The 27,144-nt window shown below is 45.6% G+C and overlaps 5 protein-coding genes across 5 annotated transcripts; 2 read left to right on the top strand and 3 right to left on the bottom strand.

The window, feature by feature from the left end:
• Nucleotides 1-165: 165 nt before the first annotated feature.
• LOC128713477 (palmitoyltransferase ZDHHC16) lies at nt 166-1,737 on the bottom strand. The gene is made up of 6 exons (XM_053808337.1): nt 1,691-1,737; nt 1,420-1,567; nt 1,149-1,340; nt 956-1,073; nt 671-879; nt 166-594 (listed from the first exon to the last, which is right to left on the bottom strand). The coding sequence occupies exons 1-6, from the start codon at nt 1,735-1,737 to the stop codon at nt 166-168; spliced, it is 1,143 nt and encodes a 380-aa protein (XP_053664312.1).
• A 1,500-nt stretch (nt 1,738-3,237) lies between these two features.
• On the bottom strand, nt 3,238-4,795 carry LOC128713097 (serine protease easter-like). The gene is made up of 4 exons (XM_053807960.1): nt 4,714-4,795; nt 4,016-4,535; nt 3,741-3,940; nt 3,238-3,656 (listed from the first exon to the last, which is right to left on the bottom strand). Exons 1-4 carry the CDS (start codon nt 4,793-4,795, stop codon nt 3,238-3,240), a joined length of 1,221 nt encoding a protein of 406 aa, XP_053663935.1.
• A 3,492-nt stretch (nt 4,796-8,287) lies between these two features.
• Nucleotides 8,288-13,525, bottom strand: LOC128713730 (lysine-specific demethylase lid). The gene is made up of 4 exons (XM_053808596.1): nt 12,938-13,525; nt 10,803-12,614; nt 9,815-10,705; nt 8,288-9,739 (listed from the first exon to the last, which is right to left on the bottom strand). Exons 1-4 carry the CDS (start codon nt 13,523-13,525, stop codon nt 8,288-8,290), a joined length of 4,743 nt encoding a protein of 1,580 aa, XP_053664571.1.
• A 2,121-nt stretch (nt 13,526-15,646) lies between these two features.
• Nucleotides 15,647-18,072, top strand: LOC128713387 (ras-specific guanine nucleotide-releasing factor RalGPS1). The gene is made up of 7 exons (XM_053808245.1): nt 15,647-16,011; nt 16,098-16,425; nt 16,502-16,727; nt 16,792-17,017; nt 17,090-17,314; nt 17,378-17,755; nt 17,820-18,072. Exons 1-7 carry the CDS (start codon nt 15,647-15,649, stop codon nt 18,070-18,072), a joined length of 2,001 nt encoding a protein of 666 aa, XP_053664220.1.
• A 1,475-nt stretch (nt 18,073-19,547) lies between these two features.
• Nucleotides 19,548-26,805, top strand: LOC128715207 (protein hu-li tai shao). Its single transcript, XM_053810089.1, has 12 exons — nt 19,548-19,561; nt 20,735-21,315; nt 21,402-21,569; nt 22,100-22,410; nt 22,543-22,742; nt 22,826-22,949; nt 24,356-24,469; nt 24,588-24,873; nt 24,997-25,116; nt 25,217-25,288; nt 26,537-26,604; nt 26,692-26,805. Exons 1-12 carry the CDS (start codon nt 19,548-19,550, stop codon nt 26,803-26,805), a joined length of 2,172 nt encoding a protein of 723 aa, XP_053666064.1.
• Nucleotides 26,806-27,144: the final 339 nt, after the last annotated feature.

A 27,144-nucleotide genomic window follows, 5' to 3' on the forward strand; every position in this document is an offset into this window, starting at 1 on the left:
TGTACACTTAGGAATGTTTAGGTGAGTTTTATTTACTCGAAGAGTTCGGTAACTTAACGCCTATAGTACTGAGAATTTGCTGTCGACTGTTTCTGGATGACTAGTTTTGAAGTTCCCCCCGGGGGTGTGGAACGAACAAATGTGGCCGGTGAAGATTCGCTAAGTCTAAGGCCACTCGTCAGTACTATCAAACGAGTGTTCGTACGTTAACCATGTCAGTCCATTGCCTTCCGGTTTGTGTGAGGAGGGTAGCATTACGTGCCGCCACCAGGTACGCTTACGCGTTAAACCTAGGAACAGTTTCCAGTTGTTGCGCGATCCGAAATCGTACGGATTTCGGTAGGTTTTGTTCATAGCTGCTAATCGCTTTGTTTCCGATTTGTTTATGTGCGCCTCAATGCTGGTTTCACCACGTGTGATCAGCGTGCTGTGCCAAGCGGTAAGGGAACCAAGAGCGAACAGAGTGGCCACGTTTATCAGCGCCATAAAAAGTATCGCCCCGTGAATGGTACCAGACCGGTGGCTTGGGTGTGGTATAGGTAAGTCATGCTCAGCAGGAGCCATTCCGTCATGTTCGTAGTCATTCATTTCAGTCTAAAATGGATGGTAAAGACGTAAGACCAACGCGGTGGATCTATCTGTACCCATCCCTCATTGCTTTAATATTTACCACTGGAATTATGTGCCCGGAAAGGTTGAACCGCACTGGGTGTCCTTGCAGTGGTTCCATTTCCTTCCAGTCATCTTCATCGAGAAACAGTACACCATAACCCAGATCAAATCCGAACGATATGATGAAGAGAGTGCCGATTGTAGTGTACAACATGTACAGGAAGAAGTATCTATGGTTGTGATAGCCAACACAATTATTAAGCCATGCTGAAAGAAAAACACCATAACATTACCATATCAGTCAGCTAATAAAATAAGCTACCAAAAAGGCTCGAAAACTTACGACAGTGATGGTCCATTCGAAGCACGCATCGATTGCATACCGAGCAATGATGTGTGCGAGGAGGTTTTGGGGCTACGCACTTTTTGCATATGCTAACCGCTTCCACAATCAATTCCTTCTGTTGAGTTGCAAAAGCACAAAAATACACCTATTACACATACACCTGTGGCTATAACCATTTCATATACCTTACCTCCGGTGGATAACCCGGCGATACGGAGGCAGCTTTATAGAAATTGTACACTACATTTAACAGCAACCAATGGCCCACAGTCATCAAGAACACAGTCATGTAACGATTTCTGTTCCACCAGTACGGCAATCCGATCCAGTAGCATATCGTTACGACGGCAGTTGTTAGACATACGACAGCAAAGACAAAAAACTGGGAAACACATCGGAAAGGAAATTGGAAACATTTTAACACAGCCTTTCATTCACGATGCCAAACGTTCCGTACTTACCGGGCCTAGAAGATGGGTGAAATTGTCAACGAACCAAAATATTGGTTCCATACAAACGTCCGACGCGTACGACTGGTTCATATGGTGGTTGTATGTGAGCGAGCGAATGCATTGCTTACCGTACTGAATGCGAAACCGAATTGTTTGGCTAAAAAGTAGCAAATAATAGTGGATAAATGGAACGCTGCGCCCAAATACAACAGCTAGCTGTTAAGAACATGTTTACATTTACCAATTACAGCCACAGTTATCGTTTCACCAAAATATTTACCATATATTCTTTGGAAGCTCACGAAGACGCCACTGGATACGACTCATGATGTGCTCTCACTACACGGATGGTAACATAATACAATTTACTTTCTTAATTCCATTGGTGCCAAAAAAGCGGCTAGCGGTGAAAAAGTGGTTTGCTGTTTTGTTGATGTTTGGAACAGTGCTGTAGGATTTGCGACTGACGCACATGTCAGCATGCATAGGGCCAAGGTGTATACATTGCGTACCAGCAAAAGTAAATACAAAAAAGATGAACCGGTTGCTGCTTTTGGGTTCGACAACCATGACAAAGGTGTGTTTATAATCGCACATGCACAGTTTGCCTCGTTTTGCCGTGTTAAATGTGTTATCACCGGTTAATTTTGTGATAAAATTTTGCATTGGACATGCTTCCGAAATGTTCTGTGCGACACCTGCTTTCCAACATAGAATACGAATATTTCTCCTTTGGCCGATCCATTCGAATTACCAGGAGGAATGATGAGAACGTTTCGCTGGCCTCTGTCCGTTAGCACCGCTGAAATACTGGCTGCACAAAGATACGGTAAGTACCCTCTTCTAACATTCTGAACCACGAGAAAAGGTAAATGCTATAATCGTATTCGTTGACAAAATCTGGCGCGTATGTTGGTCTCCTTGTTAATAGTCGTAACGATCTTCTATAAGGCCTTTCTTAAGTCACGCAAGATACATGATGTGTGAAGTCCTTAGTTTAACACAGTCATGGAAAATGCTTTTCCGTTCTGCAAATGCATATAAAATCTGCACCTAATGTTGCCGCGATTCACTCCTCTTCATCCGGTCTCCGACAGATTAAGCTTCACCTTATTCAGCTAAACGCATCCATCTAATACAGTATGCCCATCGCATGCCTCAACCTAGTGCCTAGTAGGTATCTCTAGATATCTCTAGATCATCGATGTCTACAAGGATATTACTATTGATTGGCTCTGCACATGTTCGGTATCTTCAGAGCTACTCGCTTGCCTGTCGATCAATAGCAGATAAATCCGCTACATAGCAGATCATCTACATCAGCATCATTAGAAAGGCCAAAACCGGAACGCGAGTTCGTTCGTTTACGTTTGCGTAATCAATTATCAATGGTGAATCAGATTAAAAGTTCACACCATATAACACACACACACACATACAGCAAACGATCGTCAGCACTGAGTGCACACATTCTTTGCATAATTTAGCATAGCATCATCAGAACACCGGACTTATGGGCGGGAAAAGTTAGACTGTTTTTATAATTAACATCTCTTTGCTACATTTCGCGCTTTCACTTTAACTATAATCCAGCTCGTTCACACCTCGTTTGTACATATAATTTTACAACACATATTAAGTTCACGAACCTTCCCAGAGATGGTTGTGCTGATAGTTAGTCCATCGAATTGTTTAAATGTTTCAAAGATAAAAAACAATCCATCACTGCTTTGTGTACCAAACTTTTAATCTCATATCATGATTTGTTATTTTACATCATTTGTCAGTGTCCCGTTGCCCAGTCGGAGTATATAGCTATCTCTATTGTCATGGTTTCATGTTGGCCACTATCCAATCCATGTAGCTGGTCACACGCGTGTAAATTCCCGGGACACTTTCCTTACCGCACGATTTCACACCAGCCGAAACGATACCGAACTGCACGAACTTAGCCCCTGATACGTCCACACTGAAGCCCAACGGACCACCGGAGTCACCCTGGCAGGAGTCAACTAGCCCTTCACCGCCCGCACACAGCTGCCACTCGTCGGCGAGCGTCACGTACAGGAAGTTATCGTTCATCTTTTGCTGACATTCCGGTATTGCAACATGGTTAACGATGGCTTGCAGCAACACTTCCGACAGCGACTGCTCTTCCGTCGTACCCCAGCCGGTGATGATGTACTTAGTCAATACTTTACGTCTTACGGCTTCATTTACCGGGAGGCAAATTGGCTTGATGGAATCTAGACGGTAACATTATACATCACATCAAACATTACGGTGCGGATTTTACGGAAAATTACGCTAAGGCGACTGCTCTAACTTACCACTATACTGAACATCCTGGGCCATCCGGATTAAACCAATATCGTGTCGAAATTTGATCGGGCGATTGTAGTTTTTATGTACGATCATCGACTCGATATCAATTTCGATCGCTGGATCTGCACATTCGGTTTCACCATCACTATACACGTGACAGTCCTCTTCCTTGCGTTTGTCATGCTCACCGAGACGCACCTTTGTTCTGTGAGGATGTAGAGAGTGTAGAACAGCACATACATAGCAGAAGTAACAGTTTGGTCGATCTCTTTATACTTACAGCTGGAGCCTGCTGGATGTTTTAATACAGTGTGCCGCTGTTAGCACGTAACGCGTGTTGATCAGCGATCCTCCGCAACCGTCCAGCAGCTGACCGTTCGATAGATATCGCAGCAGCACCATCCAGGGGTATTCAAACACACGAGTCGCATTACCGTGCGCTATCCGGTTGATCGTGATTGTTCCGCAGTCCGTCGTCGGTAGCAGGCTCCAGTTCAATGTGGCTGGATCGGGATCGACGCCAACCACCAGCACTGGCCCAGTGCCGACTTTGACCGGAGGCGCAAGGGTGGTAGTGGAGGTAGTTGTGGTCGTAACGGGAACCGGCACAACCTCCAACGGTTGACAGCATATGCTACGCACCACACCGGGCAGCGTACAGGCCGCACGGTTAATATAATTCTGTATGCCCCTCGACGGTGGTGTTGGTGAGGTAACGATCGAGTAAATGTTCCGGCATCGTTCAATTGAAACGCAGAATCCCTCCGACTTTGTCGGTGTTTCGCACTTGGGGTCCTCTTCTGTAAGTGTGTACAACGGGAATGTTTTGATCAGAAAAAAAAGCTTACACAAACACAATCTTATACGTTGGATGATTTGTTAACCCGTTTTGCAGTAATGGTACGGCAAATGGAGTAGGGAAGGGAGCAAAAGGTCACAAAACTACTGTACGCTTATTAAGATGAAATCCAAACTCACGTGATAACACTTCGCTGAAGGTTGTAATCAGTGCAAGCGCCAACAACACTTTTGGGAGACCCATCGTACCGACGGGTACCATGTACAAAATGACGTATTACTTCAGGGATACCCACTTGCAGCAGCCACCCAACATTCGGCCAACACTTCAGTTTCTTTCTAGGTAGCCCTGAAAGCGCTACACGCAATGCTCTAGTGCGATCTCCTCCCGTACGGTCAGAGGTCCAAAAATGACTGATCCGATCGTGCATGCTCAAATCGCTAAGATCCCAGTCGCAAGATCATCTTTCGTTGAGCAGCGCGAGAAGCTGAGCCGATTGTGTGGACACACTCACACACCGGTATGCCGGGCGCACGATGAGCGCAGCAATGGGTGAAAACAACGCATGGAGAAATAATGCTTTAATCGTTTATTTTTTCTCTCTCTTTGCTACCATATGGTAATGAAACGATCACGATCATTCGGTGGAAAGTGTTTGGAAACCATGGGGTGTAGTGATGTACAGCCTAGAATGTGTAAGGAAAAGCACGATTTCCATTTGTTTCTGTCTTGTGATTGCCGTATTGTAATTCTTATATTATTTTAGCATTCATTGGCTACCAATGTGTTCAAGTTGTAGAGCCACATTGTCCATAGTGCCATTGTTTTCACAACAGTATACTCACACCGGTACATTAACGGCCCCTTCTCCTACAGTTATCAAGGAACTTGGAGAGCTGAGATGACCCCTACAAACTTGATCCGATCAGCTAACACAACAAAACGAGATGCTGCGTATTCGTCCCTGTGCGAGTCCAATGCCGTATTCATTCTCTGGACGGATTGCCTACCGTAGCAGATGCACACGTTCGTGCCGTGCCTTACTAGTATTCAGGGATTTCTTGGTTCCGCGGGGATTCCCAGTAAGCGGTCTTTCATAAACACGTACTATGGACGTGCCGCTGGGACCGGTTTTGACACTCTGGGTATAATATTTCGTGTTAGTTGGAGGCAGATCCTTAAGCGAATGTACGAACCCCGTACGAAAACGAATGCCGTACCCAACGAAGTATTCACAAATTTGTTTCGAACTGATAAGCTAAAACTGAAGTCGTGTTTTTTTTTTTCATACGTTTTAATCTGTCTTATCGCACAATAAAAAATTGTTTAGGAATACATTTGTTTCATACCCGTCCGGGGGGGAAATCCTTGTGATGGATGGAAATCCGTCATGAAAGTCTGTTTATTTAAGCAAACGCTCCACACTGCGTTTTCTCTCAGTTCCGTGTAGTGCTTTGCTATTAAACTGCTTGTGTATAATTAAGGTTGTGGTGCGCAGTTGTTATTCTTGGGAGGACACTTTGTGATCGTTGAGAGCAGTTTTTGTGTTTGCTATTATGAATGATCTGGGTTAAAGAAGTGGCGATGGAGATATAAGGAAAAATCAAAAACCGGTTTTGGGCTTACAGTTACTGTACACCGTACACCCGATAGGAAACGTTGGAGGCTCGCCTATGAAGATGTAATGAGCAGAACTCCCAATAAAGTTAGTCATCAAGGCTTAAGCATGATATAGCCCATTGCGCACATATGTTCTGCCTACAATTCTGGTTGGATTGCCCATGAAGACAATCGCAGATGCATTAAATGCATTCTACAGCCCATGGCTCTATGCTAGCTTGTGGAAGAATATGGTTGGGATTTGGGAGTTGGTCAATTTGAGTTTTTAATTATCAACTACGTGATATGTTCTGCTTTACATTAACTTCTGGGAAACGACCAGAGTAGAGATCAGGTTCGTCTCCGCGAGGGAAAGACCAAAGTCAACCTGAAGCTGAGTCAAAGCGTCGTGATCTTAAAACGACGATCGCTTTAGCCGAGAGGCTCATGTTACGTTAATATGTGAGGCTCTCCCACACTGTATATCTCCCATATTGAGAATGTGTAATCTACGTTACAAAGTGGAATTGAGGTATGAGGAACTTTAGGTGCGACGGATCCGTAATATTCTGCCGTAAGTGGTGCAATATAGAAACGTAGGATTTAGCACTGAAGAGCCTTGTGATAAGTGATACAAAACCCAATATTTAACACACTGTTTTACGGATAATCTTGATTTTTTTGTATTCTTTATTACTAAAACGAAACAGAGCTGCATAATTTAATATTGGGGATGATTTCCTGTTTCCTACCACATTGTTCACAGCAACGCACACAAAATAATTCTAACCCTTACGGTCTGGTCCAAAGGTGCAGTAGAGGTGCGTGATGCGTGTGGTTTTATGAATGGGCAGAACGTGCTGCGTCAGAAAGTTTTCATTTCCCCCAAGTCCTGTGAGACTGTTAGCCATGTGAAGCCTTATCATAGAGATCTACACCACCCCTGTTTGCGCAGAAACCGGGATGCGTTAGGTTTACCATACCATAGCAAAACAAGAATTGTGAATGAATTCTTACTTATTCAAACTATGCCCACTGTGTATGTGTGTGTGTGTGTTGTCTATTTCGAACCCAAATTGCACAAACATGATATCTGGAACTGGATGGTCTCGCGAAACATTCTTCATATGGTACATTTTTAAAAGTACGCATTACCTATTAGACCAGGTTCTGCATTATTAACACTATCCCTCGCAGAGGAGTCGCCGTCGTCGTTGTCGCCACACGCTAATGCACAAAGTATTAAAACAAACCTATTGTAACTAGGCTGGGTATTTAAAATGTGTGCCTATTGGAAACACGCATCATCACATATGATTCTTCCGCAAGCAATCGGGACAACGCGCAAATACATGTGCCAGCATCTTGCACCGAAGTATGACGGCCGACAGTAGCAGGCTCCTACATACATACGGTTGAATGCATTACCAGTGCGTGTGTCAAGCCACTATCGATCTCATCCTCTCCCCGATACAAGAGCTATTGTAATGCTCAATGTGCTGCACGCGAAGCAACAGAAGAACAAACGAACATGTGTAAGAAAAGATCGTAAGGATGTGTCGATGTGGACTACATTGCCAAACTCTAGGTACCTTTTTTTGTTGTTGTTGCTACCACTACTCACATTTCTAGCTTTTCTACCAACTAACACATCTTCTGCACAGGTGAGGGGAGCTATACAAGCAGAAGTGCAAAACACGTACGAAACGTTTGGATTTTTTTCCTTCAAGTATTTTACCTTGCACGGCACTATGATGCGATCGTATCAACTAGGGACAATTCTGCTTCCAAAAACTTATCAACTAACGAAAAAGGAGCCTAGCGCCTAATAATTTAAGCAATACTCCCTTTTGCTCTCGCACACCCATCGTCTCACATCATCCATTTCTTTTTTTGTTCATTTAATTTGACCTCCATCATACAAAGGATGATAAGAAGTCAGCAGGTGGGCCTTTACCTATTTCTTTTTACACCCTTCAACTCCATCGCGCATTTGTTGCGAAACAAACTGTCAATTCTCCGCGGGAATATACTGTAGTTAGTATATGAAAAATTCAGTCCAGTCCAGCCCCTACGCTCACTTCCAACAACACCGCGGCCGTGTCTCGCTTATTTTTAAGACCGTTCGTTCATGTACCGATGTGTGGTGCTTCATCATAAGCTTTCTACATTACTCTGTTGGTGTTGTTCTTGTCGCTGTCTGTCGGGCTGTTGAGAAGGACCGTTGGCTCCGTTGGAACTTCGGCTCCCATTTGCCGATAGTGCTTCCACTGCTTGACTAGTGCTCTCTAGACAGAGTGTTGTCGGTGCGACACCTTTAGAACCGTAACGCATTGGAGCCTCTTCCTTCACATTGATGCGTTCCGGGGAAATGTCTAACGGTTCCGCCTTTATCCTGCCGCTTGCGAGCAATGGTTTCAGTATGCCCGATTCGTCCGGTGGTTTACAACCATGGCACCCATTCCTTCCCAGCTGTCCGGCACCGGCAGCCTCACCCTCCTCCTCATCGTCGTCCTCATCCTCTGCTTTCACCTCATCCGCCGCCTCTTCGTCATCTGGCTCGTCGTCCCCATCGTCATGCTCGCCAAATTTGAACGAAAAATCATCAAAACTGCTTCCGACGTCTGTCTCCACCGTTGCCCTTTCGTTTGTTCCTTTGTCAACAACAAAATCATCTTCCGACAATGTTTTGATCTGCAACAATTGCTCCATGGCCGACAGATTAGTTGTGTTAGTAGTAGTGGTAGTAGTACTAGTAGTAGTTTGTTGCTGCTGATTCTGCTCCTGCTTCAAGGCCACCCTACTGTGCCGTTCATGGTGCCGGCAATGATGGTGATGCTGCTTGTGGCGATATTTTCGCAGCACGTTTGCTTTGGCCACCATCTCGTAGCATTTGGCGCAATGATACACTACGTCGCAACCGTTGCTGCTTAGACGATGTTGCTGCTGTTGCTGCTGCTGCGGCTGCACACTGTCGTAGCCGCCAACCATGTGTTTGTCACTACTGCTTCCAATCGCACCGTCCGTTTCGTTCCAGTCCAACAACAACTTTGCCCGCAACAATCGCTTATCGTGTTCCCCGATGCTGCCATCTTCTTTAAGTTTTTTCATAATCGTTTCCAACCCTCTGGTAGGAATGACCGGATCGTCCAGGTTCGAGATTGATCCGTTCCGTTTCCGCTTCAGCGACGTCGAAGGCGATGAAGCCGTTTTACTGCGCCATTCATCACTGCTAGCACCGATGAAACCACGCGAGTTGAACAGCAACATTTGGCCGCCGTTGCGATTGTAACAACCACCACCGGCGGTCGTTGTACCGAAAATGGTTTCACACAGCAATTTGCTCTCCATCTCTACCGGTAGCAACTTGGCGCGATTCGCCAAATTTTGGAGTGTGTGGAAAAAGTTGTAATTTTTGCTACTCTCAAGCGTTTCGATCGCGTGCAACCATTCCTTCGATTTATGCAGCACATCCTTCAGCTGACCGGCAAGTGGTAGAAATGCTTCGATGTTTTGCGCCCGCTCCAGCAAACTATCGATCTCGCTGATCTTGTGTTGTGTTTCCGTCTTGAAGCACTGATTAGCGGACTGCTCCCAATCAACGATCTGTCAAAAGCAGAGAAAAGAATGAATGATTAAGCGTGCATTTTATAGTATTTTATAGCATTTTACATTACATACCTGCAGCATAATGCCGTGCAACTGGGACAGCTCCTTCTCTAATACTGTGTGCGGTAATATTCGCATACCTTCGTTAATGAGCTTCTTGATTTCCTCCAGCGATAGCCGATCGACCGTGTTTTCGCGCAACGTTCGCACCTCCCGGTACCATTTGTACTGCGTCAACCGATCCTTCAGCTCCGTTATCTGCGGCAGCTCGATACACAGCGCATTCCCGTCCTCGACCAGCTGATTAAGCTGCTGCACATTGGTGTCCTTGAACCGCTGCTTCAACGCTTTATCCGCCTGCCGCAGCCATTCCTGTCCGATGCGCTGCAACTCCCGCACACTATCGCCCTCCCGTATAACGCACCGCAGATTGTTGATTTCATTGATAAACAGCTCCAACTCATCCATCGACAGCTTGTACTTGGCGCACTCGAGCGAGTTGCGTGTTCGGGTACGTATTTTATTAATATCAAGCTGCTGTATGACCGTAATGCACTTCTGGGCCTCCAGTATGGACAGGTTCAACCGCTCCAGTATTACACTGTTTGGGAACTTTTGGCTTTCTGCTTCGTGCGCAATGCTTTGCAGCTCCTCCAGCGTGATGCTGCTCGCCACCGACGGATCCAGCACGTCGCGCACCCGGAACAACCACTTCTCGAACGATTCGGCCTTCACTTTCAACTTTTGCACCATCAGCGGCAGCTCGTCCAGCGTGTACCGGTACTTGAGGGTATGGTTTTCCGGGGGACATTCGCATAGCTCGGCAAAGTGGCGCAGGCAGGCCAGGTTCTTGGTACATTTACAATTGACAGCCGACAGGAAGCAAGTGGTTTTGCAGATTTCACACTGCCTGGCGTCATCCGTCAACAGCTCAAATGCTTCTCGCTCAGCGTTGGAAACACCCTATCGAAGTTAAAGACAAAAGATGATAGAAGTGTAAAAAGCATTTCAAAAAAAACATAAAAGCATCCAAATGTAAAGCAACATTTTTGTGACTTACCCACTCGAGAAGATTCTTTCGCAGCTTTTTCTCCGTATCGACCATTTCCGCCATATCGATATAGCACGCCGTTGCAATACCCAAATTTAGCCTGTCCGGCTCGAGCGCCATCTTGCACACGAGCTCGTCGTGCGAAAACACACAGTACCGGCGCAACTTCGAATAGTGGTTGACGCATTCCCGGCCCATCTTCATCCAGTCCGCTGGTGCAAAGTTAACCGCCTCGGCAAAATTATATCCCTGGTTAAAACCGGCATGGTACGCGCGCGGGAATGTTACGACAAATTCGCCCGCGTGCTGATCCGTCCGGTAGACGGGCACGTCCGCGTTCATCAGTATGTTCGGATTCATGATCGTCACCAGCTGGTGCAGCAAATCCGGCTGCGAATGGAACAGCTCCGGTGCGGCCGATTTCATCGCCAGCTCGAAATCCTCCGCCCGACTACCCGGCACACCGTACCACGTTTTCGGTTCGCCCCAGTGCAGATAGTTGATCGAGTAGCTCCAATGGTCCTCATTGTGCCAGCAAAACGTAGCAAAACACATGCCGACATACATCCACGGCACCTTCATGCCGCTGATGTCGGCGTTAATGTGGCCAAGGATGGATTCGTCCAACACTGGCAAGTTGTTGAGGTTCCAGCTCGATTCCGCATACTCCTGATCGTTCGACGTGAGATACGGTGACGCTTTGGTCGGGAACCCGCTGCCGTGATCCATCGTGTGCAGATCGGCCCCATACTCGACCGTCACGTCCTCGTCGATCGATGACACGATGCGCCAAAATTCCTTCTCCACCAGCTCGGTCGGTACGAGATGGACCGGCATGTTAAAGTAGTTCGACTTGAACTGATCCGCCATCTCGCCGAACTGCTGCAGCGTGTACTCGCGTTGCGCCTGCTCGAACCCGAACGCTTCCACCGGCTTCGAGTTTTCCTCGACAATACACTTCGGGCATCGCCAATCACCCTTCGGAATGTCCTGCAACGGTGGCATCAGGCAGAACGTATGGTACGATGCATCACACCCATCGCACAGCAGCATCGATTCCTCGACATCGCCCCGATTGCACATGTGACAGATATACTTTGCCATCGGATCGTACCCATGCGTTCCACCCACCGCCCCCTTTTCCTCCTTCGCCACACTGCCATTGCTGGCCGCCTGCTCGCGTGCCGCAGCCGCCAGTTTGCTCGCAAACTCCAACATACTTCTGTGCCGCAGTTCCTTCTTGCTCGGTGACATCTCATCCGATGAGCCACGCACACTGCCGCCTGCACTGCTCCCGGCCGTCGAGGGTGGTTTGCTGTTGCTCTGCTGCTGGGCAAAACGTTGCGAACGCCGGGCAGCCGTCATCGGTGGTTGCACCTGCTGGCGCGACTCGATGCAGTGCGGCTCATACTCACAATCTTCCGACGGTTCCGGATCAATGTTGGCCAAATCCACCACCTTTCCCGAACGATACACATCGAACGGATAAAGCAACCGGTCGTAGTGGATGCGTAGATTTGAGCCGACACTTTTGCCCTGCTGATAACCCATACGGCACGCCACCTTCGACCATTTGCGTTCCTTCGTCACCACCTCCAAACCACCCTCCTGATTGACGATCTTGTGCAGCGTGTACAGATCGAGCGGTTTCCGTTCGACCATCGGTATCTTCAGCGTCGTTCCTTGCAGCTCGCAAAATTTGGCTATTTGATCGAGAAAGTTCAGCTTGATGCGTGTTTCCGCTTCCAATTCATTCAGCCGCTGAATGCGTGGCGTAAAGGTCAGCTTTTCCACATCCACGGTGAACGGAGGCTGCCAGGACTGTTGCATGGTTTGAGGTGTTTGAGGGTACACGTCGTCATCCACCGGGAAAAAGGATAAATCGATAAGAAAAGAATTGTTATTATATGAAATAGTTTTCTTTTGCTTTTGCTTAGTTTTTTTTTCCCTTAAATAAGCTTTGCACTCAGTTTCCTAGCAACGAAGCTGCCTTTACAAGGTGCTTCCTTCCTGTTTTTCGGTACACGGTAAAATTATCAGAGTTTGTTTGCGTGGCAAACATTTTTATAGATTAAATAAAGGATACAAAACAACGAGGCAAAAAAGACGAGCACGGACAAAGTTTAATAATTGAGTACACTCACGCTCGGCGGTCGTATTTTGCAGATCCCATACTTTTCCGCCGTCGGGCGTATTTTGTTGATGTAGACGAGCGGATTTTTGAAATCTTCCTCCGACGGTTCGAAAACTGGTGCTTCCGGTGGAACGCTGAACTGAAAGTCATCGCACTTGTCGAGCGATATATGCGGCCGGTTGCCACCCTGCTGCTTTTGTTGCTGATACAAATGGTTGCGATTACCGTGATGAGCATTATGGTTGTGATAGTTCATCGGTTGCTGCTCTTGCTGCTCATCCGCACAATCAGCAACCCCCGGCCCGGATGATGCTCCGGCATCGGCGGTCGCAATGGAACCACGGCTCGGTGAATTTCCAGCACTCAGGCCCGACGAAGACTGAGCATGTCTGCCGCCTCCATTGACCGTCCCAGCGGAGGCACTGTTCGACCCCGGGCCTCCCCCTGTCGCACCCGTCATCGTTGCTCCGGAGGACCCATAGGTGGTGCCGTTGGCGTAATTATCACTACCACTGCCACTGCTGCTGCTGCTGCTGCTACTGTTCCCACTGCTACTGCCACTTCCGTTCGTCAAAGAGTTTTTAGATTTATTTTTCATCGTTCTCAAATGCTACCATAGCTTCACGGTGCCAGCAGAACAATTGAACGGGGCAACGAGGAAGAAAAAAAAAGATGGTGTAATGGAACTGATTTCCTTCAACACTGAGTCTGATATCCAATTGCTATAGGCGGATTTTTCTTCATCCAAGGACACGAAGCGAACATATTTTTCCTGCTTTTTTTCGTCGCTTTTTCCCCCTTTTCCTAAGCGGGTTCTAGGCGAGCACTTCACGGGAAAACATTTACACACATCGGTAGCATATTTGACGACAATTGCGGGAGGCAAACGTGAACGATGAAAAACGGGGTGCTGCTGGTTGGTTGGTCTGCCTGCCTGGCGGCTTGTTCACTTTTTTGTTTGCACTTGGCGTAATTCGTAATTCACATCGACCGACCGACCGCGAGACGGGTTCAAGCAAGCAAAACCGATGCCCGAATGCTGCGATAATGTAGTGGATAGATTTTCACTTCACAGAACGAACCGTCGTACATACACAGTATCGAGAGATTTATCGTTTTTTTATCATTATGACCAAATCACACAAAAACTCCATGCGAATCGAAAAACACACACTGCACACTGAGGTGAATTCCCGCATGAACGATTTTCCCGTGTCGGAGCAAAAACCGTATTCGTCGCGTTTGCCTTCCGTGGACGGGCCAAAGTGGCGTACGTGAGATTATTACTTCGACGATTCCCGTCGTACGGGAGGTTTGCTTTTTCGCTGCAATCACTAGCCAGAAGTTTCGTCAGGAAGAACGCACTGCTTAGTTCGATGAAAGAAAATCGGGGTCATTTTCGACGAAACCCCCATTCGTCGACGACCGAATGAACCGTAGCACAGCACCAGGTGACAATATAACTGACGTGTTTATATGTCGATGGTTAGCGAGTTGTACTCATACCCCAGGTGTGTCTTTATCTTGATTTAGAAAATCCCCAACAGACGAAACAGGCAGCGATTCGGAGAAAGCAAACGATAGGAAATGATTTTTTATGGTTTACAATATAATCATAAACTATTCGGTTTCATGAAACATGATAAATGAAAATAACACTTTGATGATTGCTTCTACACGCGTGTTAAGGTAATAATCTTCATAAGGGCACAGGCACAGGCTGTGCGATTTCGCCGCATGCGATTCACATCGAACACATCGTTCACATTAAGAATGAAAACTATTGAGGCGCTTTGCTTAGGGACTGGTCAATGCTTTGCCGCATCCGCATCTGCCAGATCAAACTTGTTGGATATTGGCGGACGGCAGCAGCTCTCATTGGTGTCAAATGCCATACAAAGGCATGCGGCAGAACTGTGACCAGTCCCTTAGCACGCCGTGTCAAATTTTGTAGTTACATTATTTTTACAGCAAACAAATCAGTTTTTACAGATCCATTCATCATTGCTCCTGATCCAAGATCAGGTCCCACATCCAACTTTCTTTGCCTTCCTTATTCCGCAAGTTTGAGCACCAAGCTCTTCTATCTCTTATTGCATTGAGACTGGCACCTAGGGGCCATATGTTATAAATATTAGCAAATAACAATGAAATACCAAACTGGTAAAGCATTGACTTGAGGTGGTATGGCCAATATACGCACGACAAAATTGGATATGCAGTCAGCATCAACTTTCGTATAAAAGCATGCGTCAGAGATTGCTCAACTCCGTTTCGGTTGTGCACACGAACGTTTCGAGATGGCTTAAGATTGTACACCTCGATGTCAAGGTGTGTACATGTAGAAACAAGCTGCCTTGTTTATAGTGGTTAGTCGTGGAATAGACATAAATAAATTTACAACTTTTCAACGAGTATTCTGCACATAAGATGTAAGTTTGTTCTTGTTATACACCATTTTAAGTTTTCCGGCATTTGCATCAGCAAATATGATCTCTTTATTGGGCTTATTTGTTCGATTCGAATTCATAACTGCACTAAAACCCCTCAGCACGCGCAGATAATTCCTTTCGTGAGTGACATTTCAGCAGAACGATCAAATAACAACAACACATTAATTTATCGTCAATCGTAGATATCGCTGGGGAAAAAATAGCTACTCGCAATAATCCGACAAAAATACGATGCAAATTTGCGTGCTGCAGGCGTCCGTTGTCGAATGATGCGCTACTCGGAAATACCGCGCGAGCTTGCCGATAGACAAACGTGCAAAAGCAGGGTAGGTCGCGAGACGAAAACTGGCCGAAGCTTGTCGTCAACAGGCGGCCACAACGAATCGTACGATGGCGATGGTGATGATGGATATGAGCGATTCTCCACCTCCTCCTCTGGGAACGTTTCGCAACAGCATGTGGAAAAAGCGCTCGACGGCAGCATCGATGCGCCATTGATCGAGGACGGCAAACGCAAACCCGAACGCCAGCGCGATCGACAGCCGCTGGACGATAAACATTTGTGCCATAAAGCAACTGCAGGTTCGATCGAAAGTCTCAACGATGGATGTACGGCAACGTCGTCATTTAGGTAATGTTCCCGAGTGTTCAGCACAAACCGAACGTTGATGGCATTGATTGTATTGTTCCTTTTTTTTTTTTGTTTTTCCGTCATAGGCCATGGCATAGCTATTCGAAAAAATCGTACAGCTTACCACCGAATACAACGATCAGCGACGTGGGGTCGATTGTATTCAGCTGTCAGCAGGTATCACCGGCCGAGCTGGCCGCCCAGATAACGCTGTTGGATTTTCCCATTTTTAATGCAATACAACCGGAGGAGCTGACCGGCTGCGGCTGGACGAAGAAAAACAAACATACTCTAGCGCCCAATGTGGTGGGGTTCACCAAACGCTTCAACCATACGACGTTTTGGACTGTACAGGAAATACTCAACGGCGTCAGTCCGAAGGATCGGGCCGAGATCATTAGCCATTTTATTAAGGTAGTTAATGCACAAGGTCGTCGCGTCTTGCATAATGCAATCCAGGTGTATCTGTACATTTTTGTTTCCTTTCAAGGTGGCAAAGAAATTACATGACATCAACAATCTTCATTCTCTATTTGCCGTCATATCTGCACTCAAAAGTGCGAGCGTGCATCGGCTGAAGGAAAGCTGGCTGCTGGTGGCCCGCAAAGATCAGCAACAGCTGGATCGGTTGAGCGTTTTATTTGACGAAAGCGATAATTGGGCGGCATTGCGCAAATGTTTAAATCAATTCAAACTACCGGGTATACCATACCTAGGTACGTTCGGAAGCTTGATGTCATAAGGGGATGGGGTTAATGTGTGTTCCGGTTGCCATTTCAGGGATATTTCTGACGGATATTATCTACATCGATTTAATGCACCCTAGCAAATCGGGCGAGGAGAGTTATGCGCGCGAAACCAAAATGAACAATGTGTTGCGGGTGTTGTCTAGCTACCAAAGTTCGAACTATACGTTCATCAGTCCAGTTCCACCGACGCTACGTTACCTGCAATCCCGGCGGTATATTGACGAGCTTCAGAACATATTTGAGGAGGATCAATACAAGTAGGCTTGGTTGCGTCTCGTTACCATATGTGATCTCGTTCTCGATCTAGCATGTACATTTTGTGATTTTAGAAAATCTCTCAACCTGGAGCCTAGTGCAACCGCGTCCGGCACTGCGTCCGTGGGTACTATGCGTTTACCAAAACCAAAAACGGACCACAGTGATATCGGTAGCCGCAGCCTGAGAACTTCCATCGCGTTGACAGAGGGCGAAGATTCTCCCGACTCGACGCTATGCGTACCAAACACACGGCAGTTTATACCTGGCCACCGGAAATGCTACAGCTTAGGGACAAAGTATGTCGCTCCTGAAGCGCATAGCCTCAACATGACTAATGACCTTTCTTTTTCTTTCTATAGCATTTTTTATCCAAGATCTTCCGAACAATCAAGCGGCTCCTCATCCGCTTCGAGCAGTCGTCACATGAAGGTAGTGGATGGTTTGAGTAAGATGCGACATTTGCTCGACGACTCGTATGTGGAAGCTAAACGCGCAAACAGCATCGGTGCAACCGGTGTTAGCGGTCAAAGCAGTGACCATGAATCGGAACACCCGACTACAGCACTGCAGCTGGTCGAGTTGGAACCGATCACGACCGGTAATTTGGTCGAAGGTTACTTGAAGCGAAAAACTGTCCTAAAGTATGGACGCAAACCGACCGTCGCATCCTGGCAAAGGTACTGGGTACTGATATGGTCCAACACAATGATTTACTTTCCTCCAAAAACCTTTAAAGGGTATGTGTGTGGGGTGGCGTATAGATGGCTATTCGTTCGTACTAATCTAGTCTTATCTTTCCAGCAACGAACGAAGTAATTTTAAAAAGGAACCCTCCAAAATATTCCCCCTAGAAGGATGGACGGCCGAAGAGTCGGATCTTCCGCTGCAGGACGAGTTCTTCCAGCTGGTAAATTACAACCATGGGCACGCGTATCGTTTCAAGTCGGGTTCGAACGCTTCCGCCAATCGGTGGCTGGCAGCACTGAAGCAAGTGACCACACCGAAACCAGCGGAACCACTATCTATCTCGTTGAATCTGATATCTTTTGAATAGCGCGCGCTTATCTCTCTTTTCTTATGCATTGATTTTTCTTTCGTTTTGTGTTGCAAATGGTTTGCTTTTGATATTTGCAAAAAATCGTACTCAAAAGATTGCCTTACGTGGCTACGAAAACAATCGGCAAGACTGGTTTGCGTTCATCATGCATTATTACATATTATATTGCCTCAGTAGCAAAGGAATGCGCTTATGATGTGTCCATTTCCGCTTATTGTAATGAATTCTCAAAGTTTTATTAGTTTGGCTTGATTGTTTGTGAGTACACATATTAGACGTACGGCCCGTTTGGAAATTTAATGCTTTGTGCCTAGTATTGAATCGGTGGTGTTAATCAAATAGCCGCGTAGTTGTTAATAGCTCCGGTATCTCTTTCTGTTGTGGTATTTTGAGGAAGAAAACCCCCGTTGTCTCCGTGTGGTAACACCTTATAGTAGGGAGGCGACGAAGAAACACAAGCAAAAACGAGCAGCAGGAACAATGTTTAGCTGCATGCAAATGGTCGTGTAACACATTATCAAGCTTAAAAGTACCAATAAAGGTGTTTTCAAAAATGTTAAAAAGCGAACTGTGTTGTTCAATGGCTTGTTTCATCAAAAACACATGATTTTTTGTAATGTTATATCTGGAGAGGAATTTGAGATGAGTCGTTGGAATTATGAGTTTACTCTCATAATATTCATGAGCACTGGAATGGTAAATGCAACAAACATTTTCGGACTATTTGGTCAAATTCTTGACACATTTGTGTATTGAACCATCCACTAATTAAGGCTGATTTTACGTTCCTAGTTCGAACATTTTAACATTTTCGACAATCAGCTAGTGATAGGACATCCACTGTGGATTGGCTTGATTGGACGCTTAATTCGTACCGGATGTTTGGAAAATAGTTTGCTAAATGTCTCTGTGTTCTGTGTGTTAATCCAGAGATGGTTCCGGAATGTACCAGAGTTGGAGTAATCCGAAGTTTAAAAAAAACAGGATTTTTATTGAATTGGAAAATAGTTTTGTCAACAGTTCAATTTGATTTTACAATTTTAGTAACGTCACCTATCGGTTCATCCAAGACACAAACCATAGCGTTAAACATACAGTGCTGGTCGCGTGTACCCATACTGTCGTATTGAATTCTTTTTTCTACCACCCCAACTGTCAAAGCGTTCGGCAATGAAGCAACCTCCGCGTTGTACGCTTTCATCGACAGAAAATTTTTCTAGTGCCCAGAGAAAGGAGACGCCGAGGCGAAATTGAACGAAAATTTGGGAACGGAAACAGTGCAGACAGGTGAATAATATTTGGCAAAAAGACTACATCACGTCGTTGCGTACCGTTTTGCGCAAAAACGCAATTGTCGAGTGTGCGGTGTACCTTCAATTTGGGGCGGACTGCGAAATAGGTTTCGGCTCGGGTTAATAGCGGGCACGGGTCAAAAAAGTGAATCGAAATTGACAGGGATCGCTCTCTCGCGGATGGGCGTGCCGCTGTATGTGCGATATCATACCGAATTTCGGAAACGGCTTGTGTGCGAGCCGCAAGCCCCAATGTGTGTGCGTGTGTGTATAATCGTTGCGGTCAATCGAAAAGAAGATGAGATGATGATGAAAATTATGAGTAGGAAAAGTTAGGCTGAACTATAGCTGTACAAAAAAAAGAATACAAATCGGACCCGTCTAGTGGGCAAGTGGTTGAAAAGGGGGTCGGTGGAGTCGGACGGGGGTTGATGAGAGCAGAGCAGGCTGGGGAAAAAACGCGAAGCTCCTATGCACCGCAGTCGTGTGTATACGCGACGTGCGTGCGCTCCGGTGTGTGCGTTGTTTTAAGGATTCCAAATTTTCTCTATTGCGCACCCATACGTACGCATGCGGGCGTATAGATTTATGTATGCATAATATATATGTCACATGCTATACATACCCCATCGATAAGGAAAAGTCGAATTGGTGGCAGCATATACATTTAGGGCGAATGCGGTCATGAGGTGGAGAATCGGTGCGATGGGAGCGAAAATTGAGATTGAGAGGAAGCGTGCATGCGTATGTGTGGATGTGTGTGTGCGTGCTGGCAATTCACTGGTGTGGCAGAGTGACGAGATTGAATGGAACATAAAAAATGCAGCAATAAACAAGGGGTGGGGAGGAAGGCGCACGCGAGAGCATAAATGACCCGAAGAGCTCATAGATTGATAGAGATGACATCATTTCTATATATTTACCAAGTATAGAGCGGTCCACCGACATACAATGGAGCGGTCTGTATGCGCGGCGCAGCATTATTGGTGTTTGTTAGTAGCGTTTGCACTTGTTGTGTTCGACACTGCTAAATTCTCGCAATCCGTGTGTCAGATTAGGTTTAAACTAGCTAGATAATCGAGGTTGACCGCTCTGTACGGTTTAGAAGTGGGCAGGGTATAGCAGACGGTCAAAGTGTCCACAAAAGTTCAGAAAGACTCAACCTGTAGGGCTGGGTAAGGGCTGGGCCAACACCTCGCTTCTCAAACATCATCAAGTGCAGAAATCAAGTAGGCACGATCGTAAATGTCAATATTTAATCAAACGTGAACGAAACGCGAAAAGAAAGAGCTGCAGAGCGATAGAGAACGCTACATGGGGTATCTCGTTGCATGTTATCGCTAATAGATATTGGGAAATCATTGCAGGATGGCAACCGAAACCGAGACGGCAACGATTCATACAAATGGTGGCCTGGAAACGGTATCCGAGGAGGAGGGCACCAAGCCGCGCCCGGCCGACATTGAGGCGGATATGCGAGAAATGGAACGCCGCAAGCGGGTGGAAGCGATCATGAATTCGCGCCTGTTCCGCGAGGAACTGGAACGAATCGTGGATGGGCAGATGCGCGAAGGATCGTCGACGATACTGCAGCAGCTGTCCGATATTATGGGCATGCCGGCCGCCCGTATCGGTAGCGTCTTCAAAAGCTCCAACTGCGTGGTACCGATCAACGATATCCGTGGTGTGGAGTCGATGAGCTACGAGAAGGGTGAAAAGATACTGCGCTGCAAGCTGACCGCCACCTTCCGGCTGATGGATCTGTTCGGGTGGACGCAGGGTATCGCGTGCCAGATTACGGCCCGCCTGAATGCCGACCAAGAGCTGTTCCTCGTCAACCCGTACGGTATGCTGTTCCACGAGATAACCGCTTCCTCTCTGAACAAGGTGAACATGCAGGGACAGATCGTCGAACATGGAACAACCAACTTTGGCATCAACACTAGTCGTGAGTAACGATTCTTGGGTTTATCGATTGGTGTGTGCGTGTTTAAATTAATGTCTCTCTGTCCCCATGCATTTTTCGTTCCACAGAGTTCACCCTCCACTCCGTAATCCATGCTGCCAGACCGGATATTCGTTGTGCAATATATGTGGCTTACAGTGCCGTAACCGCCGTATCGGCACTGAAGCAAGGATTACAACCGCTCACGAAGCACACTGCCCTCCTGGGAGAAATAGCCTTCCACACGTATGCCGGAGGTAAGAGGCATGTTTTTCGTTATTAGCAACCCACCAGAATGATGGAAGTTGATTTGTTTAGTCCCCCAGACTAACTAAGAGGTCAACATAAAGTATATGATCATTGTATTAACTCTAAAACAATTAACTCTAAAAGCAATTTCTATTCGCTTGATTAAAGAATAGTTCTTTTAAAGAATTTTCGAGTTATAATTACACCGATTGTTTTGCATAACAACAGATAAAAAGTTTCGAACAGAACCAAACAAATTAATCTGCATGATACAATCTGATTTCAATGCACCGCTCTGTATCTTTTCAATTGCTTGACAGATATTGTCTCAAAATTTAGGTTTCCATATCATTGACGCTTTTTACTGACGAGTTCAATGTCACATATTGCACATATGTAGCTAAAGCGAGCTGCGTGCTCACAGCTTAAAACAAATTCTTACGCGTTATCTAATCTTACTTTCCAAAAATTATTGTATTATTGTATGTCCAATCACCATTCTTACGGCTGTTGTTTCATTTTCTTCTTTCGCCTTCAGCACTAAACGAACCGGAAGAGAAGGACAAATTATTGCGCAGCCTGGGACCCGTCTCGAAGGTGTTGCTGCTGTCCAACCATGGAGCATTGTGCTGTGGTGAGACTATCGAGGAAGCATTCTACCATGTAACCCACATGGTACAGGCTTGCGAAGCTCAGCTAAAGCTGTTGCCGGTTGGATTGGAGAACTTGATTTTAATTCCGGAGGAAACACGTAAAGCTATCTACGATGCTGCCCGCAAACCGTCCGGTGAAGGCCACGAGGCAGCTGCTGCTCAAACTACGGACAATAAAGAAGGACAACTTTCGAAAGTATGATCAGATGTTAAACATTTATAGGCTATTAAATTATTTTGAATAATTTCTTTATGTTTATATAACTTTCAAATAACAGCTAGTGTCTTTAAATTAATTATGAAACTAATTCTCTTACTTTACTTTCAGACCCCGAAGTGGCGTGTTGGTGGTTCCGAGTTTGAGGCCCTTATGCGAATGCTCGATAATGCCGGCTTCCGTACCGGGTACATCTTCCGCAATCCGTTGATCAAGGGCGATATTCCAAAGCCACGCAACGACATCGAGGTACCACCAGCAGTGTCATCATTAGGCTATTTAATCGAAGAGGAGGAACTGTTCAAGCAGGGGTAAGTGTTGGGAACCGTCGGAACGCATGAATGTGCATACGATTTGGGCAATCTATTTCCGTACCTTTTGTGCTATATTTCAGCATTTGGCGCAAGGGAGACCCGCGCAAGGTTGGCGATCGCACCCGTTGGTTGAATTCGCCGAACGTGTACCAGAAGGTGGAAGTGCTAGAAACTGGTACACCGGACCCGAAGAAGATTACCAAGGTAGAGATTGTAACAATTGAAGGAAACCTAAACTAATGCAGCTAATAATGTGCGCGGTACACAGCAGCAATTATTTACCAATGCCTTCGCCTATATAACGCCTACGATTCCACAGCAATACTACTAACGGTCATACCATACGATCGATCGATTCAACAGTTCGGTCTTTTTTGCGATCAGTTAATGTGGGACAATCTGTTTGTTTTTTTACGCACGTTTTATATCTCCATTCTTTTGGTCTGAACCATTTTACAAACACAACTAACCAACAAATCGTAGTTTGGTCTATATTTACACTACCGGAAAGGTCTGGAAAGGAATCTTGCGTTTTTATTTTCTTTCTTTTGCACAAACTAAATGTAACATTTTTTAACCAGTAGCGGGGCTTTAATTTACAATCTAGCAAATTATCTCGATACAAAATTATATATATTTATAGAAAAAGAAGAGCGAAGATGATTGATTCGCACATGTTTTATTCAAATTCGATTTGTAGAATTTGGTGAACGATAAATGACCAATGTTTTTCGTAGTTTTGTCTAGCCATACCAAAGATGTTTCAAATGTTTGTTTTGTTTTTAAAACTAGTATATCGATAACTAAATTCTTCATATCAATTGAAAGCGCCTGATAACATTCCCATTTCAATTCAAGTAATGCAAACGAAAGGTGTTATGCAAGGAAAAAGAAAGATAATAACAACTAACATTCCAAAATACAAGCAAATATTTATTAAAATATTATAGTTACATGCAATCGATCCGTAATTAGCTCCCATTTAATACTCCAGTACATTTTGGCCCGTGTGTGTGTGGTTTTGGTTTAGTGTGCAGCTTAATTGATTGCTAATGGCTTGTTTTTATCTGAATCGGAAACTAACGAAAATAGTTGTGTAGAACGAATACAAAGCCCCAGTGTCGGCCCCCAGCACGAATTGTTGTTAGCCTTTTTAGCACAAGCAGTGTAGTGTAATTTGTCAGAGCATAGATAACACAACGCGGCACACTCTACAATTACAAACGTTTGTTACATTAACGTCAAGCATATTAATCAATTTAATAATAAAAAGCCACTAGCCACTAGTGTGATGCAATGCCGGTGGGTTTGTCACAAAACTGAAGTTGGTGTTTTTTTGTGTTTGAACTGTTGAACTGCATTTGTTCGAAATGTTGGCCGTTCATGCTCATCTAGATGGTTCATAATGTCATGTTTGAAAACAAAACAACACTCAGTTTTTAACATCCCAACACATCATAATGGCGACATTCTATTTGGAAGGCGTTTTAAAGTGAATTATAAGCTGCCTTTTGTTTCTTCTAAGCTTACCAAACTGATGTTCTAATTGAATCTCTTTCATCTTCTTTGTTCTACTTTCCATTTGTTTGATTGGCGAACTCGCGATTTAGTGGGTCGCGGAACCCTCTCCAACGCATTCGTCGACGCCGGTTAAGATCGAGCATGCGCATCAGTTTGTTCCGACCAACACTAATCCGAGGGAATTCAAAAGAATTCAACAACAGGTAAGTGAACGACAGTTGGGCGAAGTGGTTCGGTGTGAATCATGCCACGTTGGGGGATAATTCTTAGAAATTCAATTCATCATTCTACTGCTTTCTTTTTGTTTCTCCCCCGCGTTAGATTAAAGATAACCGCCGCGCAGATAAAATATCGGCTGGACCACAGTCGCACATTCTCGAGGGTGTCTCGTGGGATGAGGCAAACCGGATGAAGGATGCAAACGTGTCCGCCGCTGGTGACCACGTCGTACTGATGGGTGCCGCCTCGAAGGGTATTATTCAGCGTGGCTATCAGCACAACGCCACCGTATACAAGGCACCGTACGCAAAAAATCCATTCGATTCCGTAACAGACGACGAATTGAACGAATACAAAAAGACGGTCGAAAAGAAACGGCACGGTGACGGTAAGCACGAATGCACGCATGCAAATTCCCCTCCCGTCCCTGACATTTGCTCGCGCGCACACCTCGCGTAACGCAAACAACAAACGACCTTCATCACGTGTTTTGGTTTTGTTTTTCCCACAGGCACGGATACAGATTTCTCCGAATCGGAAGCACTTAGCTCATTGCAGATTAGTGGCCCTGCCAAGGGCGCATCGCTCGTCAGCCCGCCAAGTCAATCGGAACAGGAAGACACAACGGCAGGTAAGATGTTTTGTCTCTCGTCTACCGCGAGATAAACACACTGGATGGCGCAGTTAAACGTGACCGTAACCGTGCATGATCTTATTTGGTTGTTTTTTAGAACATCACGTCCTAAGAATAGAAACTAAGCAAGCGCCCAAACCAAGCCAGCCAGAGGTAGTACTAAGCGACGGTAAGTACGAACCGAAAATCAATGCTTCCCAGCAATGTTTTGTGTTTTGCTTGTTTGTCCAAATGGAAATGGAATGGAGGAATGTGTTTTAGTTCCCTCTTTAGTAGTACATTTAGTTTCAGGTTTTTATAGCGGATTCTGATTGCAAGAAGCAGTAAGTGAGTAAATACAATACTTCTATATTTGGTGATCTGCTACCACCTTGAACACTTGCGTGCGCCAGGAATTGTTGGTTGGTGTTGGGTTTTTTTAATGGCACGTCCGGTATGTTTACGGTGGTATAGGATCATGTGTAAACGTTTTTGCATTGTCCGGACAACGGTACACAGTTGTCGTCAATGTGCTGTTACTCTTTTTTCATGTTAGTGACTATACTTCGGGTATGGTACATTTATGTGTTTTTAAAATCCATACTGATAAATTATAATAATCACGTTTATTCTTATTTTCTCCATTAACGTTTCGCTGTTTGCGAATGATTAATGCTCTCGAAACTAAACCCCCCATTCTGCGTTGTGGCGCGGATCCAGATCTAGGAGCGGTTTATCCAACGTTTCGGACGTGCAATTACAATGGGTTCCGCGTCGCTACCGACATGGTCAACGTGCAACATTTCCATTGCGTCAATGAACGGGATGATGCGTCACAGCTTTCCCATGAGCTGGCTGTACCAATTTGGCGCTTGTCTCACCGTGGCATTGAGTGGAAGCTGTTCAGATCCTGTAGCTTGTCAAACGATTCCTACGATGAAGATGTTCGTCGCATCGTCGAGAACTTGTACGGATATCGTGCTACAGACTGTAACAACAACGTCGGAGGGTTGAAATACAGTTATCTGTTCTCTGTGCTGGGTAATGAAAGGCCAATCGCTTACAATAGTTTGGCAAGTGCTCGCAATTCGATTCGCAATACTGGCGGTGTGGTTGTTGCACCCTTTGGTTTGATAAAAGCTATGTGCAATGTGTTCTACAAAATGGAGGGAGACCTGCACGACTTAACGCACTCCTTTAGAAATATCGTCGACACTGTGGTAGAAAAAATTCCCTTAGAGATGAACGATTCATCAGATGATGGTGCAGTGGATGATTGAGTTGAATTCAGTTTCTCTGTTCTACATTTAACTATTCTTCTTACTATTAGCATAAAGTTTTTTGTTTTTGTTTTGCTGCGTTTAAACACGAAAAGTATCTAGCCCAAGTAAGCAAGAGCGCCTCTTTTCATTGCCACTTTCCACTGTTTTCGTCTCAGGCGAGCAAGTACAAAATGGCGAACAATCCGATGCACATATGAGCACCTTCTCGCACAGCAGCAAAGAGGTAAGTAGTGGAAGCGGAACCTATTTCGGTTTTGGAACAACCTGGCCATGGACCTTCGATGTTCTAAAAATGTGGCTTCTTTCTGAGTTGCAGGATATTTCTACCGATGGATCCCCTAAGAAGGACAAGAAGAAGAAGAAGGGCTTAAGGACACCATCGTTCTTGAAAAAGCGAAAGGACAAGAAGCGCGTCGAGTCCTAAATGCGCTGTTCCATTCGCTCCAGAGCATGGACATACAATGGCAGACAGAGCATAAGCGAGGAGGGGAGCTTTTGTGTTTTCTTCATAAAGTGATGAGCCACCTTTTGTTCGGGGATGTTTTTCCTGACACTCACCGGATAAAGTGAAGCAACGATCGTACACGTGCTCGTCTAATGTTGAAGAAAATGCACTGCGCCACTATCCATCACACGATTTCCTGTACGACAAGAGCCGAGCAACCAACACGACTCGATTATACAAAAAAGGCCCATTATTATACCCCGTATTAGTATGTAAGTTTGCTGGCTAGAAAGAGCGAGCGGGAGAGTTGAAGAGAGA

The sequence above is a fragment of the Anopheles marshallii genome, chromosome 3, assembly GCF_943734725.1.
Source record: "Anopheles marshallii chromosome 3, idAnoMarsDA_429_01, whole genome shotgun sequence".
Classification (NCBI taxonomy): Eukaryota; Metazoa; Arthropoda; class Insecta; order Diptera; family Culicidae; genus Anopheles; species Anopheles marshallii.